The sequence below is a fragment of the Ailuropoda melanoleuca genome, chromosome 6 (genome assembly GCF_002007445.2).
Source record: "Ailuropoda melanoleuca isolate Jingjing chromosome 6, ASM200744v2, whole genome shotgun sequence".
NCBI lineage: Eukaryota > Metazoa > Chordata > Mammalia > Carnivora > Ursidae > Ailuropoda > Ailuropoda melanoleuca.
This window is the reverse complement of record NC_048223.1, coordinates 130,899,284-130,921,094: the sequence shown is the minus strand read 5'-3', so window position 1 is coordinate 130,921,094 and position 21,811 is coordinate 130,899,284. Positions and strand designations below refer to the sequence as shown.

General features: G+C 42.9%; 1 protein-coding gene across 3 annotated transcripts in view; it reads left to right on the top strand.

Annotated features, from left to right (window-relative positions):
* The window catches only part of KIAA0319 (KIAA0319 ortholog), a 74,520-nt gene that overhangs the window by 34,767 nt on the left and 17,942 nt on the right, over window positions 1-21,811 (top strand). For all 3 annotated transcript variants that reach the window (XM_002915811.4, XM_034663508.1, XM_034663509.1), the window contains exons 9-12: window positions 6,919-7,147; window positions 17,754-17,877; window positions 20,154-20,286; window positions 21,253-21,401. In XM_002915811.4, coding sequence (XP_002915857.1) covers window positions 6,919-7,147; window positions 17,754-17,877; window positions 20,154-20,286; window positions 21,253-21,401 — 635 coding nt within the window. The remainder of the gene's footprint in view (window positions 1-6,918; window positions 7,148-17,753; window positions 17,878-20,153; window positions 20,287-21,252; window positions 21,402-21,811) is intronic.

Below are 21,811 nucleotides of genomic sequence, written 5' to 3'. Positions count from 1 at the left end.
TTTGTGTATAGTGTAAGAAAGTGGTCCAGTTTCATTCTTCTGCATGTAGCTGTCCAGTTTTCCCAACACCATTTGTTAAAGAGACTGTGTTTTTTCCATGGATATTCTTTCCTGCTTTGTCAAAAACTAGTTGACCATAGAGTTGAAGGTCCATTTCTGAAGTCTGTATTGTGTTCCATTGATCTACGTGTCTGTTTTTGTGCCAATACCATACTGTCTTGATGATTACGGCTTTGTAATAGAGCTTAAAGTCTGGCATTGTGATGCCACCAGCTTTGCTTTTCTTTCTCAAGATTGCTTTGGCAAGGGCTGCCTGGGTCGCTTAGTTGGTCAAGCATCTGCCTTTGGCTCAGGTCATGATCTCTGGGTCCTGGGATCAAGTCCTATGTCAGGCTTCCTGCTCAGTGGGGAGTCTGTTTCTCCCTCTGCCCTTCCCTTCTCTCATACTCTATCTCTCTCGAGTAAATAAATAAAATCTTTAGGGAAAAAAAAAAGATTGCTTTGGCTCTTCAGGGTCTCTTGTGGTTCCATACAAATTTATGATTATTTGTTCTAGCTCTGTGAAAAATGCTGGAGGTATTTTGCAGTCAGATGCTCTACCACTGGATTCTACCCCCAGCTGTGGATATTTTGATAAAGATTGCATTAAATGTGTAGATTGCATTGGGTAGTATAGACATTTTAACAGTATTTGTTCTCCCAATCCACGAGCATAGGATGTTCTTCCATTTCTTTGTGTCATCTTTGATTTCTTTCATAAATGTTCTATAGTTTTCAGAATACAGCTCTTTTACATCTTTGGTTAGGTTTATTCTGAGGTATCCTGTGGTTTTTGGTGCAATTGTAAATGGGATTGACTCCTTAATTTCTCTTTCTGCAGCTTCATTATTGGTATATAGAAATATAACAGACTTCTGTGTGCTGATTTTGTATCCTGAGACTTTACAGAATTCCTGTATCAGTTCTAGCAATTTTTTTGGTGGAGTCTTTCAGATTTTCTACATAGAGTATCATGTCATCTGTTAATAGTGAAAGTTTGACCTCTTCCTTGACAATTTGGATGACTTTTATCTTTTTGTTGTCTGATTGCTGAAGCTAGGACTTTCAGTACTATGTTAAATCGCAGTGGTGAGAGTGAACATCCCTTTCTTCTTCCTGACAGTAGAAGAAAAGCTGTTTTTCCTCATTGAGGATGACATTAGCTGTAGGTCTTTCTATATGGCCTTTATTATGTTGAGGTATGTTCCCTCTCTCCCTATTTTTTTGAGGGTTTTTATCATGAATGATTGTTGTACTTCGTCAAATACTTTTTTTGCATCCTTTGACAGTATCGTATGGTTCTTATTCTTTCTCTTATTAATGTGGTTAATTAATCATGCTGATTGTTTTGCAAATATTGAACCACCCTTGCAGCCCAGGAATAAATCCCACTTGATTGTGGTGAATGATTCTTCTGATGTACTGCTGGATTCAATTTTTAGTATTTTATTGAGAATTTTGCATCCATGTTCATCAGGGATTTTGGCCTGTAGTTCTCTTTTAGAGTAGAGTTTTTATCTGGTTTTATTATTGGGGTCATGCTGGCCTCATTGTATGTGATTGAAAGTTTTCTTTCTGTTTCTATTTTTTTGGAACAGTTTGAGAAAAATAGGTATTAACTCTTCTTTAAATGTTTGGTAGAATTCCCCTGGGAAGCCATTTGGGCCTGGACTTTTGCTTGTTGGGAGTTTTTTTATCACTGCTTCAATTTCCTTGCTGGTTACGGGTCTGTTCAAGTTTTCTATTTCTTCCTGTTGCAGTTTTGGTAGTTTGTATGTTTCTGGGAATTTATCCATTTCTTCCAGGTTGTCCAGTTTGTTGGCATTGGTGGTTATTTCTCCCCTCTCATTTGTGATTTGATTTAATTGGGTCCTTTCTCTTTTATTTTTGATAATTCTGGCTAGGGGTTTATCAATTTTATTCATTATTTCAAAGAACCAGCTCCTGGTTTCACTGATCTGTTCTATTGTTTTTTTAGTTTCTGTATAATTTATTTCTGCTCTAATCTTTTTATTTCCCTTCTACTGCTGGATTTAGGCTTTATTTGCTGTTCCTTTTCTAGCTCCCTTAGCTGTAATGTTAGGTTGTGTATTTGAGATTTTTCTTGCTTCTTGAGGAAGATTTGTATTACTATATACTTCCCTCTTAGCACTGCCTTTGCTGCATCCCAAAGGTTTTAAAATGTCATGTTTTTATTTTTATTTGTTTCTCTGTATTTTTTAATTTCTTCCTTAATTTCCTGGTTAACCCAGTCATTTTTTTTTTAAGATTTTATTTATTTATTCGACAGAGATAGAGACAGCCAGCGAGAGAGGGAACACAAGCAAGGGGAGTGGGAGAGGAAGAAGCAGGCTCATAGCAGAGGAGCCTGATGTGGGGCTCGATCCCATAACACCGGGATCACGCCCTGAGCCGAAGGCAGACGCTTAACCGCTGTGCCACCCAGGCGCCCCAACCCATTCATTCTTTAGTAGGATGTTCTTTAACCTCCGTGTATTTGTGTATTTGTGGTATTTCGCAATTTTTTCTTGTGGTTGACTTCAAGTTTCATAGTATTATATCTGAAAATATGCATGGTATGATCTCAGTCTTTTTGTATTTGTTGAGGGCTGATTTTGACCCAGTATGTTATCTGTTCTGGAGAATGTTCCATGTGCATTCAAGAAGAATGTGTATTCTGCTGCTTTAGGATGAAATGTTCTGAATATATGTTAAGTCTGTCTGGTCCAGTGTGTCATTCAAAACCATTGTTTCCTTGTTGACCTGCTTAGATGATTTGTCCATTGATTTAAGTGGGGTGTTAAAGTCCTCTACTATTATTGTATTGTTAACAATGAGTTTCTTTATGGTTGTTATTAATTTATACATATGTATACATATATATATATTTGGGGCTCCCAGGTTGGGGCATAAATATTTACAATTGTAGATCTTCTTGATGAATAGACCCCTTAATTATGATATAGTGCCCTTCTTCATCTCTTATTACAGTCTTTGTTTTAAACTCTAGTTTGTCTGATATAAGTATTGCTATTCCGGCTTCATTTTGATGCTCGTGAGCATGATAGATTGTTCTCCAACCCCTCGGTTTCAATCCACAGGTGTCTTTAAATCTAAAATGAGTCTCTTTTAAACCATATATGGATCTTGTTTTTTATCCATTCTGATACTCTATTTCTCTTTATTGGAGCATTTAGTCCATTTACATTCAGAGTGATTATTGAGAGATATGCAGTTAATGCCATTGTGTTACCTGTAAAGTCATTGTTTCTGGAGATTTTCTCTGTTCCTTTCTAGTCTTTGTTGTTTTTGGTCTTTCTTTCCCGCTGTTGCTTTTGGTTTTTCTTTCCCACTCAAAAGAGTTCCCTTTAGTATTTCTTGGAGGGCTGGTTTATTGTTCATGAACTCCTTTAGTTTTTGTTTGTCTGGGAAACTCTTTATCTCTCCTTCTCTGCTGAATGACAGCCTTGCTGGATAAAGAAAGTGTTCTTGGCTGCATAGTTTTTCCATTCAGCATGTTGAGTATATCGTGCCCTCTTTTCTAGCCTACAAAGTCTCTGTGGCTAGATCTGCTGCTAACCATATTTGTCTTCCCTTGTAAGTTAAGGATTTCTATTCCCTTGCTGCTTTTAGGACTTTTTCCTTATCTCTGTATTTTGCAAATTTTACTGTGATATATCTTAGTGTTGACCTGCTTTTGTTTTTGATGGGAGTTCTCTGTGCCTCCTGGTTTTGGATGTCTGTCTGTTTCCCCAGATTAGGGGAGTTTTCACTCAAATAAACCTTGTGTCCCTTTTCACACTCTTCTTCTGGGACTCCTGTGATATGAATGATACTGAGCTTTATGGAGTTGCTGAGTTCCCTAAATCTACATTTGTGATCCAGTATTTTTCTTTCCCTTTTCTTTTCAGCTTCATTATTTTCCATAAGTTTGTTTTCTGTGTCACCTATTCTCTCTTCCGCTTCCTCCATCCTTGTGGTCATTACATCCAGTCAGTTTCACATCTCAGTTACATTTTTTATTTTGTCCTGACTAGTTTTTAGGTCTTTTGTCTCTGTGGTAAGGGACTCCCTGATATCTTCTTCGCTTTTCTCAAGCCCAGCTAGTATCCTTATGGGTGTTGTTTTCAATTCTGGATCAGGCATATTGTTTATATCTGGTTTTTTTTTTTAAAGATTTTATTTAATTTATTCGACAGAGATAGAGACAGCCAGCAAGATAGGGAACACAAGCAGGGGGAGTGGGAGAGGAAGAAGCAAGGCTCCTAGTGGAGGACTGATGTGGGGCTCGATCCCATAACACCGGGATCACGCCCTGAGCCGAAGGCAGATGCTTAACCACTGTGCCACCCAGGTGCCCCATATATCTGTTTTGATTAGATCCCTGGCCGTGTCCTTTTCTTGTTCTTCCTTTTGGGATGAATTCCTCTGTCTTGGCATTTTGGCTAGGTCTGTATCTTCTTCTTTGTGTTCGGAAAGCCTGTTATGTTTCCTGCTCCTGAGAGTAATGGCTTTATTAAGAAGAGGTCATATACTGTCTAAGGCCTGGTTCTATGGGAAGTGTGTCTGGTCTGTGCTACGTGCACTCTGCTGCTGTGTTTTGGAAACTGCTCTTTCCCTCAGGTCAGCCCTCTGCTGAGTTTTTCGTGCATATACTAGTAAGTGTTTGGACCTTGTCCAGTGTGTGACAAGTTTTAACTAGGTGTGCTTTGGTCTGCTTGTTAGAAGAGGCCAGATCCTATTTCCGCTAGAGCTGAAGCTTTGCAGCACTCTATGATCAGTAGACTTGGTGCCCGCGGGGGACTTGTGCTGGTTTTCTGGGGGAGAGGCCTGCTTCCCTGGCTCTTAGGCATACTTGCTCTAGCATAGAAGCACCTGCAGAATGTGGGGGGTAGGACTTGGTGTAAGTGGCTCCAGCCTCCCCTGGGTGGGTGTGGGGGGGCCACTGTGCTGTTCTCTCAAATCCAATGGTGCTGTTGGATGAAGGGAAAAAAATGGCATCCACCTTCTCCCTTGGCTCCCAACAGGTGAATTTGAACCCCCATCTTCCAGGACGCCCTCACAGAAGAGTGAAGAATCTCCCCTCATGTGCCAGGCATCCCTCAGATCTCTGCCTCCACTGTGTCTGCGTCTGAGCTGTCTGCCCACCGGGTGGCACAGCGCTTCTATGTTTTATCTCTGGTGCCTAGTGGAGTTTCAAAACTCCAAATTTTAGGGACCCGGCAGTGCCTGGACCCATGCTGATCCTCTGGGGGAGAGTCCTGGAGAACTGGGGCTGATGGGAGTTTGTCCCAGAAGGGCAGTTGCAGGAATGCACAGGTGCTTGGAGTTTAGAGTAAAGCACAGCAGAAAGCTGGCATCCAGGTGAGCTGCCCTCAGCAGGTGCCTTTGCCTCTATGCTAATGAATGGGGCAGTGCAGTGACACCCATCAGCTCTTTTGTCCCCTCTGAGGCAGTACCACCTCTCCCAAATGCACTCCAAGAAGGGGAGCTGTCTCTCCCAGTGCGATGCAGGGAATCCCTAGGCCACGCTGTCCACTCCCGGGCCTCTGCCCTCCTTCTCCACAGGAGCACCACTGTGCCCACCAGGCTGCACACTGGCTGCAGGGCAGACTTCTAAAACTTCAGTCCTTGAGCTGTGTTGATTGTAGAAAATCACAATAAGCAGCCTCTCTCATTTTCCTAGTCAGTGGCTTTGGGGAAGTGTTTTTCTTATGCAATCCCCTGTGTACCTCTCACAAGCTTGCTCGCTCTCTCTTTCTCTCTCCTTTCTCTGTGATCAGGGCTCCCTCCCCTGGGATTCTTTTCTTCCCCAAGTCACATCTCTGTACCTCCTACCTTGCACGATGTGGCCTCTTTTCTCCTACCGGTTGTGCAGTTTGTTCTCTCTCAGCCCTCAGATCGATTTCTTGGGTGTTCAGAATGATTTGATATTTATCTACCTGTGTTTTAGGGACAAGGCAAGCGTAGGGTCCCCTTACTCCTCTCCATTCTAACTCCTCCCCAATTCATTTTTATTTAATCATCTGGTTGAGGCAAGTTACTGCAGCTGTCCACATTTTACCATGAAGAAATTCCCTTAGGGGCCTGGGATGTGTCTTGACAGCCTGGCTGAGAAGGAAGGACCTCAGATACTTGGTTTGCTGTGAGAGCCAGAACCAGAGTTCGGATCTTGGTTGTATGGAGTGTGTGGGATAGTGTAAAAGCATGCACAGAATACACATGCCCCCATACACACACCTTACTACATGTAAGGCCTGTGTTCTTCCCGTAACTTCATTATCATATTCCTATTAACACCTGTGTAGCATTTATCACTGTTCCGAACTGACATCTTTACTTCAGAATGATGAAGTGACCATATTTCCTGATCCATGACCCCAACAGCAGTGAATTTACCACAGGAGGTCCTGAAGGAGTGTCTACAAGGAGTGTTCTAAAAACATAATTATATTAAGTCCTCTAGAAAAGAATAAAAACTTTGTAGATGAAAATTGCTTAGTGATATACTGTCTCACATGCTCAGACCTGAAGACAGGACCTAAACCTGACATTCTTTGTCTCAGGAACTAGAGGGAGGCTCCTGTGTTCGCTGAGGAAGATTTCTTCATCTGGCATCTCCAAGACTAATCAGAAACCCATATAAGATAAAACTCCATCATGTGACTCTATTACTAGCTAAAAATACAATAAACCAACAGCAACAAATTTTTTTAAAAACCCTTAGGTGCTCTTTCTTTTCTCAGCCTTATCCTCAAATTTCTGTTTACACCTCTTCTGAGTTTTTCTGAGAAATGTACCTGGAGCAGACTAAATGGACCATTTGCATTAAGACTTGGCATCTTCTTGCAACATGATGGCTTCCTCTCCTTTTTGTAGATTGACTGTTACAGACTCGGATGGAGCCACTAACTCCACAACTGCAGCCCTAATAGTCAACAGTGCTATGGACCATCCTCCAGTTGCCAATGCAGGACCAAATCAGACCATAACTTTGCCCCAAAACTCCATCACTTTGAATGGAAACCAGAGCAGTGATGATCACCAGATTGTCCTCTATGAGTGGTCCCTGGGTCCAGGGAGTGAGAGCAAAGAGGTGGCCATGCAGGCAAGTTCTCTATCCTGCCTTCAGACTTCTACTCGTCTATCCATCCACCCACCCACCCACCTACCCACCTACCCATCTATGCACCATCAATCCATTCATCTATCCACTCACCCACCCATGCACCCACCTACCCATCTGTCCAACCATCCATGCATCCATCTATCCACTTACCCACCCATCCATCCATGCATCCATGCCCCATCCATCTCTCCACCCACCCACCCTTCCATCCAACCATCCATCCACCCGTACATCTGTTCATCCATTTAAAACTGTTCGCACATCTGTCTGTCTTCCTACCTGTCTGTCTTATTGATGTGTGGTATAAATCCAGAAAATATGTTTTATAAGATTGTCTGATATATTACAATGATTAGAAGAGCACCTAAATTCAAGAAGGGGGCAAGATGGTACAGGAATAGGGGACTCCATTTCAACTGGTCCCCTGAATTTATCTGGATATCTACCAAACCATTTTGAACAGCCACGAAATCAGCCTGAGATTTAAGAATATATATCTGGATCTCTACAAGCAGAAATTCTCCGCCGGTCACAAGGTATGAAGGGCAGAGTAGTGATTCTGGGGGCAGATATCAGAAGATAAACAGAAGGGAGAGGAAGCCGCCATAAGCTGGCCCCTGGAAAGTGATAGAACACCAGAGCGCAAAAGCATCCTGCTGGGGGACCGGTGATAACTTGCAGAACCCTGGTAGTGGGCCAGGAAGGGCTTGAGAACAGCATTCAGACAGGATTCAGGAGCTGCATGCACGCGAACCCAGGACCGTTCAGGGTTTTAGAAGCACAAAGGGCAGAGACAAGCCGGGCTTCTGAGTCCACCGCTGAGTGTCACTGGGGGCATGCACCGCCCATGGGAGGCTGCAGTTTTCAGTGGAGCTTACAGAAATGGAGACTGTATGTTCTGTAGGGTTCAGAGAGGAGCAGCCTGTGATTTCTCTGTGCTGGGTCAGAGGAATGCATGTGGACATTTTCCTTTGCTCTGACCCTCAGAAAAGGCGCAGGAAGCTGCCAGAGAACAAATGCCCAAAAAACTGGTTTCCTCAGAGCCCAGCCCCCTGACAGGGGGCAGGGCAACTCCGCCCGAGCAGGGTTGCCTGAGTAACAGCGCAGCAGGCCCCTCCCCCAGAAGACAAGCTGGAAGAACAAGAAGGATGACAACCTGAGGGTCCCCATAAAACTGTAAAACCCTAACACCAGGGGAAAATAGTATATTGAGCTCCAGGCGTTGCCTCGCGGCTGCTGTATTTCCCAGATACAACTTTTTTTCCTCTTTTCATTCTTTCTCATGTTTCTTCTCTGTTTTTTCTTTTCACCTTTTTCTCATTTCAACTAGATGTTTAATATGACATATTGCATTGTAGCTTTTTTTTTTAAAGATTTTATTTATTTATTTGATAGAGATAGAGACAGCCAGCGAGAGAGGGAACACAAGCAGGGGGAGTGGGAGAGGAAGCAGCAGGCTCATAGCGGAGGCCTGATGTGGGGCTCGATCCCATAACGCCAGGATCACGCCCTGAGGCGAAGGCAGATGCTTAACCGCTGTGCCACCCAGGTGCCCCTGCATTGTAGCTTTTTAACTTGTACTTTTTCACACTTATTTGTTTTTATATAGCTATAAGCTTCAATGTAGTCCTTTTTTTCCCTATTCAATATTACCTTTATATACATCCCCGTTTTATTTTCCCTGTAACTCTGGGAAGCAGTGTCCTCTAACAAACAAAACAAAATACACCCAGGAAACACCCTACCTCACCCACACTGAGAGATTATAGCCCCCCCTCCCCTCACCCCCCCTTTTTAAAAATTTTTATTTTGTAATTTTGTTTTAATTTTTTAACTTTATAAATCTTATTCTTGGGTTTCATTTTGCCTTTGTTTTTTTCGGTGGTGACTTCTGAACACTCTGGGTTTTGCCAGGGTGCATCTTGCCTGGATTGTGGTTGATATTTTGGACTTTGTACATTCCCTCAACCACCCTTAACAGAATGACTAGGAGGAAGAACTCCCAACAAAGAAAAGAACCAGAGACCATGGCCTCTCCCACAGACCTAATGGATATGGACCTAAACAAGATGTCAGAGATAGACTTCAGGATAGCAGTTATGAAGTCAATAGCTAGGCTTGAGAAAACCATTAGTGACAATATAGAATCTCTAAGGGCAGAAATGAGATGTAATCAGGCTGAGCTTAAAAATGCTATGAGTGAGATGCAGTCTAAACTGGATGCTCTAACAGCCAGGGTAAGTGAGGCAGAAGAATGATAATGCTCTAGAAGATAAGCTGACTGAAAGGAAGGAACAGGAGGAGGCCTGGAACAAACAGCTTGAAATCCATGAGAACAGACATAGAGATTAATGACTCCATGAAACGTTCCACTGTCAGGATTATTGGGATCCCTCGGAGGTGGTGGAGGGAGAGAGAGAGGACTAGAAAGTATATTTGAGCAAATCGTAGCTGAGAGCTTTCCTAATCTGGCGAAGGAAACAAGTATTCATGTCCAAGAGGTAGAGAGGACCCCTCCCAAAATCAGGGAGAACAGACCAGTGCCTCGGCATATAATAGTAAAACTCGTAAATCTCAGAACCAAGGAAGCCATCTTGAGAGCAGCCAGGAGGAAGAGATTTCTTACCTATGGAGGGAGGAACATTAGAATAACATCAAACCTGTCCACAGAGACCTGGCAAGCCAGAAAGGGCTGGCAAGACATATTCAGGGTACTAAATGAGAAAAACATGCAACCAAGAATACTTTATCCAGCAAGGCTGTCATTCAGAACAGATGGAGAAATAAAGAGCTTCCAGGACAGGCAGAAACTGAAAGACTATGTGATCAGTGACCAGCAAGCCAGCCCTGCAAGAAATACTAAGGGGAATTCTATAAAAGAAGAAAGACCCCAAGAGTAATATAGACGAGAAATTTAGAGACAGTCCATAGAAACAGAACTGTACAGACAATAGGATGGCAATAAATACATATCTTTCAGTAGTTACTCTCAGTGTGCATGGCCTAACTGCTCCCATGAAACGGCACAGGGTTGCACATTGGATACAAAGACAAGACCCATCCATCTGCTGTCTACAAGAGACTCATTTTGAACCTAAAGGCACATCCAGACTGAAAGTGAGTGGATGGAGAACCATTTTTCATACCAATCGACTTCAAAAGAAAGCTGGGGTAGCAATTTTTGTATCAGACAAGTTAGAATTTAAACCAAAGACGGTATTAAGAGATCCAGAGGGACACTATATCATCCTTAAGGGATCTATCCAACAAGAAAATCTAACAATTGTAAATATCTATGCTCCCAACATGGGAGCAGCCAACTACATAAGCCAGCTGTTAACCGAAGTAAAGAATCAGATCAACAATAATACATTAATAGTAGGAGATTTTAACACTCCAATCTCAGCATCGGGCAGATCCTCTAAGCAGATCAACAAAGAAACAAGAGCTTTGAATGACATATTGGACCAGATGGACTTCGTAGATATATACAGAACATTCCACCCTAAAACAACAGAATACTCATTCATCTCGAATGCACATGGAACTTTCTCCAAAATAGATCACATGCTGGGTCACAAATCAGTTCTCACCCAATATCAAAAGATTGAGATTATTCCCTGCATGTTATCAGATCATGCTGCCTTGAAACTGGAACTCAATCACAAGAAAATATTTGGAAAGAATTGAAACATTTGGAAGTTAAAGAGCATCCTGCTATAGAATGATTGGGTCAACCAGTAAGTTAAAAAAGAACTTAAACAATTCATGGAAACTAATGAGAAGGCAAACACTTCAGTCCAAAATAATGGGAAACTGCAAAGGCAGTCCTAAGAGGGAAATACATAGCCATCCAAGCTGCTCTCAGAAAATTAGAAAAATCCCAAATGCACAAGCTAACCTTACACACCTAAAGGAGCCGGAGAAAGAACAACAAATAAGACCGAAACCAAGCAGGAGAAGAGAGATGATAAAGATTAGAGTAGAGATCAATGAAATAGAAACCAGAAAAACGGTAGAACAGATCAATGAAACTAGAAGCTGGTTCTTTGAAAGAATTAATAAGATCAATAAACCACTGGCCAAACTTATCCAAAAGAAAAGAGAAAGGACCCAAATTAATAAAATCATGAATGAAAGGGGAGAGATCACGACTAACACCAAGGAAATAGAAACAATTATTAGAAATTATTACCAGCAGCTATATGCGAACAAATTAAGCAACCTGGAAGAAATGGATGCCTTCCTGGAAACTTATAAACTACGAAGACTGAAATAGGAAGAAATAGACAATCTGAATAGACCAATAACCAGTAACAAAATTGAAACATAATCAAAAACCTTCCGGGGTGCCTGGGTGGCACAGCGGTTAAGCGTCTACCTTCGGCTCAGGGCGTGATCCCAGCGTTCTGGGATCGAGCCCCACATCAGGCTCCTCTGCTATGAGCCTGCTTCTTCCTCTCCCACTCCCCCTGCTTGTGTTCCTCTCTCGCTGGCTGTCTCTATCTCTGTCGAATAAATAAAAAAAACTTTAAAAAAAAAAAAAAGACTGGGCTTCCAGCTCTGGTTTAAAAAAAAAAAACAAAACAAAAACCTTCCAAAAAACCAAAGCCCAGGGCCAGATGGCTTCCCAGGGGAATTCTACCAAATATTTAAAGAAGAAATAATACCTATTCTACTGAAACTGTTTCAAGAAATAGAAACAGAAGGAAAACTTCCAAACTCCTTCTATGAGGCTAGCATTACCCTGATCCCAAAACCAGGCAAGGACCCCATCAAAAAGGAGAATTACAGACCAATATCCCTGATGAACATGATGCCAAAATACTCTAAAAGATCCTAGCCAATAGGATCCAACAGTACATTGAAAGGATTATTCACCTCAACCAAGTGGGATTTATTCCTGGGCTGCAAGGCTGGTTCAACATTTGCAAATCAATCAATGTGATAGAGCACATTAATGAAAGAAAAGACAAGAACCATATGATCCTCTCAATTGGTGCAGAAAAAGCATTTGACAAAATACAGCATCCTTTCCTGATTAAAGCTCTTCAGAGTATAGGGATAGAGGGAACATTCCTCAATATCATAAAAATCATATATGAAAAGCCCACAACAAATATCATTCTCAGTAGGGAAAAGCCCTCAGCTGTTCCCTTAAGGTCAGGAACACAACAGGGATGCCCACTCTCACCACTGTCGTTCAACACAGTGCTAGAAGTCCTAGCCTCAGCAGTCAGACAACAAAAAGAAATAAAAGGCATCCGAACTGGCAAAGAAGAAGTCAGACTCTCTCTTCACAGATGACATGATACTTTATGTGGAAAACCCAAAAGACTCTACCCCCAGTTTCTAGAACTCATACAGCAATTCAGCAGTGTGGCAGGATACAAAATCAATGCACAGAAATCAGTTGCTTTTCTATACACTAATAATGTAACTGTAGAAAGAGAAGTTAAGGAATCAGTTCCATTCACAATAACAACAAAAACCATAAGATACCTGGGAATAAACCTAACTAAAGAGGTAAAGGATCTATACTGTTGAAACTACAGAATACTTAATGAAAGAAATCAAGGAAGACACGAAAAGATGGAAAAACATTTCATGCTCATGGATTGGAAAAATAAACATTGTTACAACGTCTATCCTCCCCAGAGCAATTTACACTTTCAACGCCATCCCTATTAAAATACCATGGGCATTTTTCAAGGAGCTGGATCAAACAATCATAAAATTTGTATGGAACCAGAAAAGACCCTGAATTGCCAAGGGAATGATGAAAAAGAAAAACAAAGCTGGGGCATCACGATGCCTGACTTCAGGCTATATTACAAAGCTGTGATCACCAAGGCAACATGGTATTGGCACAAAAACAGACACATAGACCAATGGAACAGAATAGAGACTCCAGAAATGGACCCTCAACTCTATGGTTGGCTAATCTTTGACAAATCAGGAAAAAATATCCAATGAAAGAAAAGACAGTCTCTTCAATAAGTGGTGCTGGGAAAATTGGACAGCTATGTATAGAAGAGTGAAACTGGACCATTCCCTCACACCATACACAAAGATAAACTCAAAATGGATGAAAGACCTCAACGTGAGACTGGAATCCATCAAAATCCTAGAGGAGAACATAGGCAGCAACCTCTTCGACATCGGCTGCAGCAACTTCTTTCAAGACACATTTCCAAAGGCAGGGAAACAAAAGCAAAAATGAACTTTTGGGACTTCATCAGGATAAAAAGCTTCTGCACAGCAATGGAAACAGTTAACAAAACTAAGAGGCAACCCGTGGAATGGGAGAAGATATTTGCAAATGACATTACAGATAAAGGGCTGATAACCAATTTCTATAAAGAACTTCTCAAACCCCACACTCGAAAAACAAATAACCCTGTCAAAAAAGTGAGCAGAAGACATGAACAGACACTTCCCCGAGGAAGACATACACATGGCTAATAGACACGTGGAAAAATGCTCAACATCACTAGCCATCAGGGAAATGCAAATCAAACCCACAATGAGATACCACCTTACACCAGTTAGAATGGCAAAAATTAACAAGGCAGGAAACAACAAATGTGGTGAGGATGAGTAGAAAGGGGAGCCATTTTCCACTGTTGGTGGGAATGCAAGCTGGTACAGCCATTCTGGAAAACAGTGTGGAGGTTCCTCAAGATGTTACAAATACCCTATGACCCAGCAATTGCACTACTAGGTATTAACCCCGAAGATAGAGATGTAGTGAAAGGAAGGGGCACATGCACCCCAATGTTCATAGCAGCAATGTCCACGATAGCCAAACTGTGGAAGGAGCCAAGATGCCCTTCAACAGATGAATGGATAAAGAAGATGTGGTTCATACCTACAATGGAATATTATTCAGCCATCAGAAAGGATGAATACCCACCATTTGCATGGACATGGATGGAACTAGAGAGGATTATGCTAAGTGAAGTAAGTCAAACAGAGAAAGACAATTATCATATGGTTTCACTCATATGTGGAACATAGGGAAAGGGAGGGAAATCTGAAGGGGGAGAAATCAGGGAGATGAACCATAAGAGACTATGGACCATGGGAAACAAACTGAGGGTTTCAGAGGGGAGAGGAGTGGAGGAAGGGGATAACAGGGTATGGGTGTTGAGGAGGGCATGTGATGTGATGAGCACTGGGTGTTACATGCAACTAATGAATCAGTGAACACGTCATCAAAAACTAATGATGTACTATACAGAGGCCAACTGAGCATAATTTTAAAAGATGAAAAATAAGGAAAAAAAAAAAGAAGAGCACCTAAATTCGTAGATCTTCCAAACTTACATCCTTTCCCCTCACCCACTCTCTATAAGCACAGGATAGAAACCAAGTGGGTCCTGTGTTGACAGCTTGACTTTGCGGCTAGTTTGTGGAAAGTCTGACCCAACATTTGCTACAGAAATATTATTTTAGTGTTGGAAGAAACTTTAGAAATAATCCAACATAAACTTTATTATCAGGAAATTTTTCCTTATTTTGTAGCTCATAATTTTAGAAACTTCATTGTCATCTTTTCTGGATCTAGTGGTCTCTTTAAGAGCTTTTTGTATCTAAATTTTAATTCGCTCAAATCTTTATTTGTCCAAAGACATAATACCATGGACACTTTTGCTATGAGTGGTATGTGTGCGCATGAGTGTGTATGAGTTACTTGCTGCTTCTTTCGGTGATGGCCAGAAGTATTTGTTTTTATTGCTAACCAGCTTGCTATTTTTAAGTTACTATTTGACAGTTTTTCTTAAGTTTTTATTTTATTCTTTTTTTGTTGTTGTTATTTTATGTATGTATGTCAGCAAGCCCTACATCCAATGTGGGGCTTGAACTCACGACCCCAAGAACAAGAGTTTCATGCTCTATTGACTGAGCAAGTCAGGCACCCCTTCACTTTTTATTTTAATTCTAGTTAACATAAGGTGTTATGTTAGTTTCAGGTCATTATTTGTAAGTGTAACGGAAAAACGGTAGGACCTTACCTTGTCACCTGGTACTTCTCCTTCAGATGCCATCTCATCTGTCCAGCATAAATTTCTTGTGAGTATTTTAGATGAAGTCAGATCTCCCATGAAACCTTACCTACTTTACTTTCTGTTTCTGGACAGTATTTTGCAATTATGATGAATTTAAAACTACTGGTTGGGTTTATGGAACTTGAGAGGGCCATGCTGAAGCGTCCACCTCTGCCTAAGGCTTGTGGCAAGTGCTGTGTTTGCTTCTGTTGTGCTAAGAATTCTGAATCAGAGGGCTTTGGATGCAAAACAGAAAGAGGGGATATTGTGTATTTCTTTGGTTAAGAAAAATATTCCAGAGATGCATGACTGGCTCAGTCAGAAGAGCGTGCGACTCTTAATCTCAGGGTTGTGAGTTAGAGCCCCACATTGGGTGTGGCAATTACTGAAAAATAAAATTTAAAAAATCCAAATTTTCTTTCCATTAGTTATTGAGAATTGTGTACCCAAAGCTCACACCCCAGAATTCATGCATGTCTGCCCCACATGTGTCCCAGGGAATCAGCAAGCGCGTCTCCACACCTGCCCTTCTGCGGCGGACCCTCTGAGATCATCCACAGTAACAGGGCTATTGCCTTGTGATTGATGGATTAAGATGGTAAAAGGGGTGGTCTTCTTATTAACTTGGGCCATCACAAAGATGACTCTGTACACCGGAGTCTTAGTCTAAACATCGTGCAGGGCATCCTGCCAAGGCTTTGCTTTAGATGGGGGAGGACCACTGCTCTCACCTGGAGCATATGATGGCTTCGAGGGTGCTTGGAGACGTGTTTGAGTCTGCCCACTTCCCATTTGCCACATTCCCTCTAGCATGTGCATAAGCACTTATGTAACCGTAATAATTTTGAAGTAAATACTAGGAAATTATACTTCTGTAGAGCTTTTCAGAGCAAAATGCTTTGCTTTATTTAGTCAAAGTAGAGAAAAGCACCTTTTCTAAGTTCTTAGAGGTATGTATTTCAAATTTCATTGGTTCCCCTTCTTTTTTTTTTTTTAAAGATTTTATTTATTTATTCGACAGAGATAGAGACAGCCAGTAAGAGAGGGAACACAAGCAGGGGGAGTGGGAGAGGAAGAAGCAGGCTCATAGCGGAGGAGCCTGATGTGGGGCTCGATCCCATAACGCCGGGATCACTCCCTGAGCCGAAGGCAGACTCTTAACTGCTGTGCCACCCAGGCGCCCCCACTGATTCCCCTTCTGATAACACAGTTGATTCTCTATCAGTTTTCTTTGCAATTTTCCTTTAAAACCTTTAACAAATACATGCAGATACATTTATCTTTAGACAATCTTCGGATCTATAAAAGTAAATACATTATTATAGAATTTAAGATTAAAAATCCTTTCCATGATGCCCTGAATTTCAAACATAAGCAATAATTGGGAATGTTACCAGCAGCAACACAATAGCAACAAAGTGAAAGGTTATTAACCTGGAGATAAGCGTAGCTATTATATACTCAATTGAAAAAAAAAGTCTTACTGAAAAATTTTGTTGTCTTTGAGTTTTAAAAATTATTTTTACTTACAAGAGTAATGCATGAATTGCTTCTTGTACTTAAGAAAAAGTTAACTTCTGATAAAGTACAAATACACTTTGATTGTACCCCAGTCCCCTTATGGAGATAATTACTTCTATCAGTTTAATGTCTGTCCTTACAGAATCTTTTCTATGTGTTCTGTGATAGGCATACGTACACATAGAAATACCTGTCACACTATATGCACTGTTCTGCGACTTTCTCTTTTTGCTTGATGATATGTCTTTGACATCTTTGCATTTCATTATTTACAAGCTACAGACTTTTTTTTTTTAAGTAGGCTCCACACCTAGCATGGAGTCCAACTCCATTTCAATATGTAAACATCTTCCTTATTCTTTTAAACTTTCTCCTTTAAACTGGCACTGTAGTGTGTCATGGTGGGTCTGGCCACACCCCATTGATGAACGTTTATTTATTTATTTATTTATTTCAGAGAGCGAGTACGAGCAGTGCGAAGGGGCAGAGGGAGAGCGAGAATCTCAAGCAGACTCCCTGATGAGTGTGGAGCCCAACACAGGGCTCGATCTCATTACCCTGAGATCCTGACCTGAGCCGAAATCAAGAGTTGGCTTCTTAACTAACTGAGCCACCCAAGCGCCCCACTGTTGATGAACATTTAGACTGTTTCCATTGTTTGCTACTATAAGCAGTGCTTCTGTCAGCATCCAGTTGTGAGGCTCATTGTGTAGATGGGCATTTCTCTAGGGTAGGTAGTAAGAAGGAGAATCACTGGTTGGAGGATGCTCATTTGACATGTGAATGGATGTTGCCAGATGGGCTTCCAAAAAGGCCAAATTAATTTGTGCTTCCTCAACAGCGTACGAGGATACACGGTAAACTTTAGGTTGTGTTTTCTTGGGGCACACACATTTCTTTTTCAAGCAGGGTCTCCGTATTTGGCAAAAGCATTCATTTTTCATTACATCGTGCTACTTACTTCTTAAAATTATTTTTTCTTTTCTTTTTCATTTCTATTTGCTATTACTTAGGGCGTCAAGACACCCTACCTTCATTTGTCTGCCATGCAGGAAGGAGACTATATGTTCCAGCTGATGGTGACAGATTCTTCAAGGCAGCAGTCCTCTGCTGTGGTCACTGTGTCTGTCCAGCCTGGTAGGTGAGATGAAACAGGGCTTTGGCCCCAGATATCAAGGCAGAAATGACAGCTGCGCTTCTGTGCTTCAGACAAGCCAAATTTGGAGGCAAATTCTCTAAATCTTGTAACTATCAAGAAATCGGGGCTGGAGGAGCTGAATCAGTACAAAGCCAGGTTTCTGTTTGGTTCTGAACCTGTGGTGACTGTGTCTTTAAATCGTGGCACGGAGGCCCAGATGGACATCCTCAGGGCCCCATAAGGGCTCCACTTGCCAGGTAGACACTCCCCCATGTGTCCCACTCTGCTGCAGAGCTCCAGGGGCTTCTTGAAGAGTCTGGTCATGAGATGTGGCCTGGTAGCTCAATGGCTCGTAGCCAGATGGAGAGTTGACTCCAGGTCAGCTCACAGTCCATTAAAGTTTCATGAAAACCCAGGACTCTGCCTTCCTGCAGATTTAAATAACCTTAAGGGTAGTTAGGGTTTTGCTTGATAGTGCTCTTTGCTTTAGAACTTTTCTAGAAGATGCTGCTAATCCCGGTAACTGTCCAGTGTCCTGGCAACTGAAAATATACTCAACTTATAGGCAATGCATTTATTTATTATATTTATTTATTCAGTTAATATGTAGTAAGTGCTATCGCTTAGACCCCAGGGATGTGGAATTAAACAAGAAAGACTTGGTTTCTGTCCCCCCAGGCTCATGGGCAAGTACAGCGAAAACCACATGATCAGTGCATTTCTAGGGAATGGACACAGTGCAGGTGGAGCCCACAAAAGGACACTCCTACCTGGGCTTGAGGCATCTGCAGAGAGTCTTACTGAGCTCAGGGCTGCAGTTGGCCAGGTGAATTTGGGGAGAGAAGGGCAAGAGGAAGGGTTTTTTAGGCAAAGGAAACCATCTACAAAAGCCATGGGATGAAAGGGTCGTTGAAAGAATTAAGAAGAATTTAGTGGACCAAGAGAAAGCAGTGAGGACGTGGGAGTGTGAGGCACAGGGATTCGAATGCCAAAGATGCGCTGGAGAGAGAGAGGCAGGGGCTCCCCCATCAAGGGCTTTGTAACGGATGGTCACATGAGTGTTTTATCCTACAAGCAAGAGAAACCATTGGACCACTGAACTTTACTGAGTAGCACGGCAAGCGTTGGATGTCGTCCAGATATTCAGCAATAGCTGCTTCAGGTTTTGACTCTATGACTTTTATTTTAACAGAAAATTTGTCTATTTCAATATTAATATCAGCAATATTTTATATCTTTTGCTTTTTTATTTTATTTTTTAAAAGATTTATGTATTTATTTATTTATTTGACAGAGGCAGCCAGTGAGAGAGGGAACACAAGCGGAGGGAGTGGGAGAGGGAGAAGCAGGCTCCCAGCGGAGGAGCCCGACACGGGGCTCAATCCCAGAACGCTGGGATCACGCCCTGAGCCGAAGGCAGACGCTTAACGACTGTGCCGCCCAGGCGCCCCTCTTTTGCTTTTTTTAATCTTTTTTTTAAGATTTTATGTTTAAGTAATCTCTTAATTGATTGTGGGGCTTGAACTTCCAACCCTGAGATCAAGAGTTGCACGCTCTACCGACTGAGCCAGCCAGGCGCCCCTTATATCTTTTACTGCTGTTCAACATTTAACTGAAATGTTTTGAGCATTTATTATTTACCAGGCACTGTGTTAGGCACTGGGGCTACAAAGACAAAAGGAAGTAAGTCCTGCCGGACAAAGCAACTGTCAACTAACTTCCTTCCAATTCCTGCCTGCCTGCCTCCCCCCACTCTCTCCCCAGTCCTTGTTCCCTCCATCCGCCCCTCTTATTCCTTTTCCTTCTCTCTTGACTCCATGACTTTTGAGGTCTTTTGTTTGTTTGATAGCGTGCACACCCACACACATGCACAAGGTGGGGGGGATCCTTACACAGACTCCCCACTCAGTGTGGAGCCTGATGGTTGGGGGTAGGGGGCTTGATCTCACAACCCCAAGATCATGACCTGAGCCAAAATCAAGAGTCAAACACTTAACCAACTGAGCCACCCAGGCGCCCCTCGAGGTCTTTTAAAGAAACCAAACATGTATGATTTTAGGGAATAGTATTTCCTGCTGTCCAGAACCACAGTCTCATTGAAGTCCTGGCTCAGCCAAGAGCCTGCAGGGTTTCTCCCCAGGATTCCCCCAGGATGCCACACACTCTAGTAGCCGCCTGATCCAAATAGGAGTAATTTGCTTAAATCAAGAAATCAGGGGATTGCAGATTTAATGCAAAGACATAATAGTGTTTCACACCATTTCTGTAATTCTAGAAGGCAACAGGCCTCCGGTGGCTGTGGCCGGCCCCGACAAGGAGCTGGTCTTCCCAGTGGAGAGCACCACCCTGGATGGCAGCAGGAGCACTGACGACCAGGGCATCGTCCTCTACCACTGGGAGCACATCAGGTAGGCCCTATTACCGCTGAGCTGTGGGGGTCACGCCCCTGGCCCAGGGCTAACATCGCCCCCTCTCTGGAGGGTCCAGATTAAACAGTGAACTCAAGCCTGCTGGGGAGTCAGGGGCAGTGTTGTTGAAGTGTAGGTCAAGTGTGGACGCACAAGGTACATATTCGCTGGCAGTGGGGGGAGGTGATGCCTGCCAGGTGGGCAGGGCCATGGGGGTGTGGGTGAGCTTCACGACAGACGAGGTGCTGGGAGACTGGTAGGAGGCCCCAGGAAGCCTCCTGTCTGCGCTCACGCAAACCATCTGCTCTGCCTGTGAGAGTCTAGTAAGGTCACTAGCCTCAGTTTGCCCAGACAGTAAGGGGGGAGCTGGGTCTTTCTGACGACAGGGCCCACGATCTTAATGACGGCACCACGTTTCCCCTGAGGAGAACCGTGATCTGGCTCATCCCCTCCTCTTAACGTACTCTCTGTCAAGATAGATGAGGATTTAACCTAATTTCATTCAAAGAGGAAATGGGAGTCCTGACAGCTCAATTTAAAAAAACAGGTGGTGGGGTGCCTGGGTGGCTCGGTCGGTTAAGTGTCCGACTCTTGATTTCGGCTCAGGTCAGGATCTCAGAATCATGAGATCAAGCCCCGTGTTGGGCTCCACACTCAGCGGGGAGTCTGCTTGAGATTCTCACTCTCCCTCTGCCCCTCCCCCTGCTTGCAGCTCTCTCGCTAAAATAAATAAATAAATAAATAAAATCTTTTTTAAAAATCCTCTTCCTAGGAATCCCACAGGTCAGTTTAAAATAGGCATTAGCTTATGACCCATACCCTGGACTAGAGAATATAAGTGGATAAAAAGTTATCTTAGAATTCTCTAGATGCTATGTTTTAGCTGTAAAAAGGGACTTTTATAAGGACACAGATACTACGCGGGCTGTAATGCTCCATTTTGTTGTTCACTTCCCTGTCTCACAGAGGCCCTGGTGCTGTGCAGATGGAAAGTCCCAATGACGCCGTAGCCACTGCGCGCGGGCTCCAGGTGGGAACCCACCGCTTCCGTCTGACGGTGACTGACAGGCAGGGGCTGAGCAGCACGACCACCCTCACTGTGGCTGTGAAGAAGGGTGAGTCCTGGCTCCACGGCGGGTGGCTCTGCTTTCCCGTCTCATGAGACCCTCAGCCACGCCGTGATTGTTCAGAAACGCTGCTGTTATCTGTTCACAGCAGACGCTGAACTCAGGTCGGCCAAGGAAAGGCCATTCTTCCTCCGTGCGTGTTCGCTGTTCCCAGTCTCCCTCTGTAAAAAAATAGCATTTCCTTTTGTGTGTCGAGTGAAGAACCTTCTATGGGCTTCACGCTCCTTCTGTGACTACTGGCAGTGAAAGACCCCTGTCCACGTGACGGCATTATGCTCTCTCTCTCCTCCCTGGGAATCGAAGAGCAGAGAAGTTTTCAAGTTCCATATGGTTTCTTACCGCATGGTCTAGTCTCGTGCCACGCTGCTTGAGGACCTTTGTTCCGGACCTATCTGTGT